Source organism: Myotis davidii, unplaced genomic scaffold (genome assembly GCF_000327345.1).
Source record: "Myotis davidii unplaced genomic scaffold, ASM32734v1 scaffold575, whole genome shotgun sequence".
Classification (NCBI taxonomy): Eukaryota; Metazoa; Chordata; class Mammalia; order Chiroptera; family Vespertilionidae; genus Myotis; species Myotis davidii.
The window spans coordinates 282,761-288,591 of record NW_006290306.1 but is presented as its reverse complement, the minus strand read 5'-3'; the positions used below and the strand labels follow the sequence as shown (position 1 = coordinate 288,591).

Here is a 5,831-nt window from a genome sequence, read left to right as displayed (position 1 = left end):
AATAAACAAAGGTGAAGAAAGGTTAATCATAATCTTAACCATTCACAACTTTGAAAAACCTACAAGCAAATTTTTCTTTATTAGCGTGACCATCTACAGCAAATTGAGGAACTCATTCCTGGGAATCCTTGTGTGCAAACTGAAAAATGGAGAATATGTGTGATTTGCAAAATTTGTTGTGAAATTCGAATTGTTTCCCGGTTTTCTGAAGATGACAAAACACCAAAAGAGGAAGTATGTGTCCATCATACCTTTAAAAAGATTTAAAATAAAAACAGTGACTTAAAAGGCTTATATTCTTATGTTATATATCACTGACTGCTGAAAAATTAGATGGGTTTTAATTTCCAAGTCTTTTTTTTTTTGAGAAAGCAAAATACAATGTAAACCAGAATGTCGAATTAATAAAATGAACAACCAAAGTAATTTTGTTATATAAATTAACCCATTTATTATAGGCTTGCAATGTTTGAAACTGTGGAGCTTCTACTGGTCTTTCAATTCCTTCAGTCTTCTGATGGCTGACTTTACTGTGACGGCAGAAGTGGTGCTGGAAAGAAAAACAAATTTGGTACCACCATAATGAACTATGTTAACATGTGAAATGGCGAATGAGACATGCTAATGAAAACTGCCTCGTTTTTACAGTACAATCTTGATGGCATCCTTTAAGAGTCATGTCTCCAGGCTCTTGTAGAATGAGACAGGCAACGGAGCATAAAAAGATTAACAGAGAAGAATGATTGCAAGAGACAGACCTAAACTTATTAAAATGGCACAAGAAATAAGAGGTATCAAGAAAATGTTTGCCCTAACTGGTTTTCCCAGTGGTTAGAGCCTCAGCCAGTGGACAGAAGGGTGGCAGGTTCAATTTTGGTCAAGGCCAGTGCTGGAGGCAACCAACTGATATGTCTCTCTCACGATGTTTCTCTCTCTGAAAATTAGTGGAGAAATATCTTCAGGTGAGGATTAAAAACAAAACGAACAAGAAAGAAAACTAAATTTAGAGCAAGCTAAATTTACATTTTGGAAAGACAGCTGTAAAAACACACACCCCACCCCATATCACAGGTACATGAATGCTGATTCGTTTTACTAACACAACCAAAAGCACACCCCTCTCCCTCTGCCCTCATAAAACCCCACAAGGCGCTTATAGGTATATCCATTATAATTATTTCAACATTTTCCAATTTTACAGCGCTTCGGTTTTAAACTTAAAAATTCAATTTTCAACCACACTAGCCAAATCATTTTATATAGAGGCGGCTAGTATATTGGACAGCGCAAGTGAAGACAGTGGCTAAAGAACACCTCAGCCTTGAGGGTCAGCAAAAAATTCCAAGTTTAGACCCCTTCAGAGTCAGCCAAGAAATGAATCAACTTAAGGGCCCACGCAATCAATCAGACTTCATTCATCTCAGCAGTATCACCTGGCCCTTGTCAGGATCACAAGGCCAACGGACACAAAGGGGTGGTGGTCCAGACGCCCTCAAGTTCCCATACACAGTAATGAGGTAAGTGACCCCTTAGGAGTCCCACTAACGGACCTGATACAATATGATAGTGCTCCTAACAATGACCCTTAGGGCTTTAAAATCAAATGAGCCAGATTGGATTCTTTTCTACAGTTTTCTTTCTATTCTTTAACTCAAAGCAAACCACAACTCAAGAGTCCTGGGAAAACACACAAAAGCATCCTTACTTTCTCACTCTCAGTCTTGCCAGGAGTTAAAACCAGCCCACAGCGTTCAGCTGGGACTATGACTGGCCCACACTTGCAAAGACCACAAGCAAACGGACTCACTTGTAGGTCCAGGCACCACCAGCGACGGTTTTCATGCAGGAACCACAGTGCCAGATCCCCACGGCTCGCCTCTTCATCTTGGTCTGTAACAGACAACCAATTTTCCTGTGAGCCAAATAAAACGTTTCTCTTACCAACACCCAGGGGCCTAACTTACACTGGAAACGGAAGTTGTGTGTTTAGGGGGATGTGTGTTTCTAATACCTGTAAGTTCCCTCATGCAAAACCTGCATCCATCATGGTGACACTGCCAGATGCGAACCACCCGCAACAAGGGCTGCTGTCACCAAGGACTTGTGCAGACATGAAAACCTCTACAACTGCAGCTGATGAAACCAACGGAACCACTTCCACAAAGCAGACTTGGCTTAGGCTGGGACTGTCACAATTTTTTACCCTTTAGTTCCCAAGGGGTTTACTCTAAGTGAAAAACGCGTTACAAATTGTGTATTAGCAACAATACTCTACCATCCCATGACTGGTCACCCATAGTGGGCACAGCTCTCCCTGTTCAGCAACCGGGAACCAGGCTGTATCAACCTCGGGCCTCACTGGGAAGGCCGCCTTCGCTCCCTCCCCGCGCCGGGGAACATCGTACTTTGCCACAGAAGGAGCAGGTGTACTTGGCGTGCTGGCTGATTTCAATTTTCTTCACCATTTTCCTGAGGGAGGCGCCATAACGGGTCCCGTATTTACCGACGATTCCGACCTTCTTGGTGCGTTTGGCCTGTTAAGAAACCTGCGATATTAAGACCCAGGAACGGAAAGCCTGCCCTTCCTCCCCCAGGTCCCTCCACACAGCCAGCCCTGCTCCACCTCGGGGCAGCCGGGGCCCAGGGTGAGCCCGGCGCTGCGAGGGCACCCCCCGAACCCGGCCCGGACCAGCCGCCCCGCCAGCGGCGAGGCTACAGCGGCCGAGGGCACAGAGCAGGTCAGGCGAGCAGAGGTGGGTTAGGGCGAAGAAACCGACAGAAGAACGGATGCGGGTGGATAGACACCGAGGCCTCACCGGGACCAACACTCACCATGTCGCCGCGAACTAGGTCGGACGCCGAGAGGAAGGAGCGCAGTGCGCAGGCGCGGTTTTAGGCAGAGGAACGGAAGTGGTGCGTGTGAGGCTCAGCTAGGACCTGAGCTCTATGGTCCGGAGGACTCCTCGAACGCGCGGCCTCCTGGGAAGTGTGGCAAGAAGTCTTTCAGCCCGTTTTCGGTGATTCGCAAACTGTGGCGTATATCCACATTATCCTACACCTCTCCAATCCCGCAATGCAGAGCTTTTTCCTCCATTTTATGGACAAGGAAAGTTTTAAGCGATTTGCTCACTGGCTCGTGGATTAGAGAAGTGCTTAAATCTTATGACTCCAAATCGCATTTTTTTCTACATCCTATGGCCTAAAAGCAGCAGGCCCTGCAGGAGGCTGGCACAGTGATGACTAAAAACCAAGGCTCCACTCCAGTGTACCATACGAATGTAAGATGTTAATAACACGAGAACGGGCTGGAGTATCTCCTCAAATTTTCTATAAATCAAAAACTCATCTGAAGCATAAAATCTATTTATAAAACAAAACAAAACAAAAGAACACAACAACCCCACCAGGTCGCTACAAGTCAGTTCCACGGCGGCAGGGCCTATGTGTCCACCTCTGCATCCGGGGACTGAGCAGGGAGCCTGGCATGTCTGTGGTAACGGATACCTGTTGAATGGGGAAATGGGGTCTTGCATGGTATGATGGTGAGGTTTATAAGCATTTGATTTGTCCGGGTCAACCCACTTACATCAAAACTAAAAAAGGCTGTAGAGATCATTAACCCATACTGGAAATTGAGGCCCATGGGGGTCAAAATGACTTGCCCAAGGTCACACAGCTAATAAATGACTTACAAACCAGTCCTCTTCTGCTAGGTCACATGATTCAAGCTTTTCCTCAGCTGCAAAGTGAGTATTCCATACCCCTCGTAAGGTTCTTTGGAGGATGAAATAACTTTTATGAGGTGCTTAGTGGACATTTCTAAATGATGGCTATTATTGTTAAGGTGATGATAAAACTTGATTTCAATATCTCCTGATGCTTATTCAATGCTATTTTCTCTTCTGCCATACTAGAAGATTACAACAGATCTGCTTCTACTTTCCCTTAAAAATATGCCCATTACTTCTCTCCTTAATTTCTTTACCTTTAACAAAATAAACCTATTAGTCACAGCTACCTGATGTCCCCCAAGGGAGCAGGATGTGCCTAAGTTCTCTCAGTGCCCTCACAGGCTTCACATACCCTTTTCCTCTTTAGGGTGAAGAATAGCAAGGAGCCCAGGAGCAAGTCCCTCCTTCTCCAGTAGAGAACACACTGCAATTAGGGGATGATTTCTGGAAACCTCTCCACCAAACCGATGCCCTGCTCTCAGAAAACTATAAATTAAAAAAAAAAATGTATTCACATCAGTGCAAAACCAGACTCATAGCAGGAGTGTTAAAACATGAGCACTCTAATGTTCAGTCTGTGCCTCCAGGCCAAGCAGTGAGCTCACCTGCCCTCGGTGAGTGAGTGAGCAAGGCCAGCCTCACACGCTCTCCTGGGCTGGCTCTAGAGTCTAGTTAAGATCATCATGTAGAACATTTACCATCGCCTCACCACCATCCCTTGCATGAGTAAGAATGCAATAGAATGGCTGAAAACAAGACACTCCATAATAGGAGGAAATTGTTCATGTTCAGAGCAATTTTGTCAAAACTGAACAATTCTTTTTAAATAGCAAGCCTGAGGATGTACAAATAGCACTCTCATGAAATCAGTTCTCAGTGGCTTCAGAGAATTGTGTCTCTCATAAAATCTCAATTTGTCTTATCTGTTGGCTAATAAATCTCTGTCCCCATCAGGGGACCATCAGGTGTACAGATTGTTAACTGTAACGCATATCCATAAAAGTCTCAGTAAAAAATCTCTGGTGAATCACCCTGTTCCTCAGAAGCACTCAAAATTCACTTTCACCTTTAGAAAAATAAATAAAAGACACTTCCAGAGAACAATTCTTTAAGCTGTCGAGTCAACTCTTGGGGACATATGGAACGTTTTATCCTTCAGAGAAATCTGAGGATCAAGTATCATCCAAAACTCATCTCATGCTGGATTCAGAAATGGTTTATCTAGAGACCCAGGCTCCGTGTTGTTCCCTTCCTGCCTGAAGAACTCTTGCTTGCCCTTCACTGAAGTGTCTGGTGGCCACTGACATGAGCAGAGTCTGTACATAATCGTTAAGAACCTGTGGTCCAAGCTCTGCAGGGAAGGGCCGACTCAGTCAGAAGGGGCCAAACCTTGCCAAGGCCGAGACACTGAGAAAGGATCCTGTGTCTGAAATGCATTCAGTGCATTGGTTCTTTCCTTTCATCTCTCCACAGATTCACTATAAATGTATTCTAGTTGTTGTTGTTGTTTTAATGGAGGTTTCACAGAGCACTGACACAGGCAACACATCCATCAGGAATGGAGTTACTCTGCAACCCTTAAAAGAGGTCAGATAGATCAATATGAAACAACTAGAGGCCCGGTGCACAGATGCGTGCACTGGTGGGGTCCCTCAGCCTGGCCTGTGGGGATCAGTGGATCTCCATGCCGCCACAGCCCAGCCTTACCCGCCAGCTCGTCAGGCTCCAGCCTGCTGTCTGTGTCAATCCTGCCAGCACAAAGTAGTGCACAAAGTGGCAGGCGGCCAGGAAGGAGCCCGAGCCCAGGGTGGGCACTGTGCCACTCCCGCTAATCTGGCCCGCTGCGCCTGCCACCACCACTGCTGGGGGTGCAGGGGAAGTGCGCTCCTGCTGTAGGAATGCACTGACCACCAGGGGGCAGCTACTGTGTTGAACGTCTACCCCCTGTAATCAGTGTGCAGCATAGCTACCAGCCGGTCATCTGGTCACTTAGGCTTTTATATATATACTAGAGGCTCGGTACAAAAAAATTTGTGCACTCGGGGGGGGGAGGGGGGCCCTCAGCCTGGCCTGTGCCCTCTCGCTGTCTGGGACCCCTCC

General features: G+C 46.1%; 1 protein-coding gene across 1 annotated transcript; it reads right to left on the bottom strand.

Moving 5' to 3' along the window:
• Positions 1-426: 426 nt before the first annotated feature.
• On the bottom strand, positions 427-2,929 carry RPL37A (ribosomal protein L37a). The gene is made up of 4 exons (XM_006763308.1): positions 2,833-2,929; positions 2,406-2,534; positions 1,808-1,890; positions 427-550 (listed from the first exon to the last, which is right to left on the bottom strand). The coding sequence occupies exons 1-4, from the start codon at positions 2,833-2,835 to the stop codon at positions 487-489; spliced, it is 279 nt and encodes a 92-aa protein (XP_006763371.1). The 5' UTR covers positions 2,836-2,929; the 3' UTR covers positions 427-486.
• Between the last annotated feature and the right edge of the window lie 2,902 nt (positions 2,930-5,831).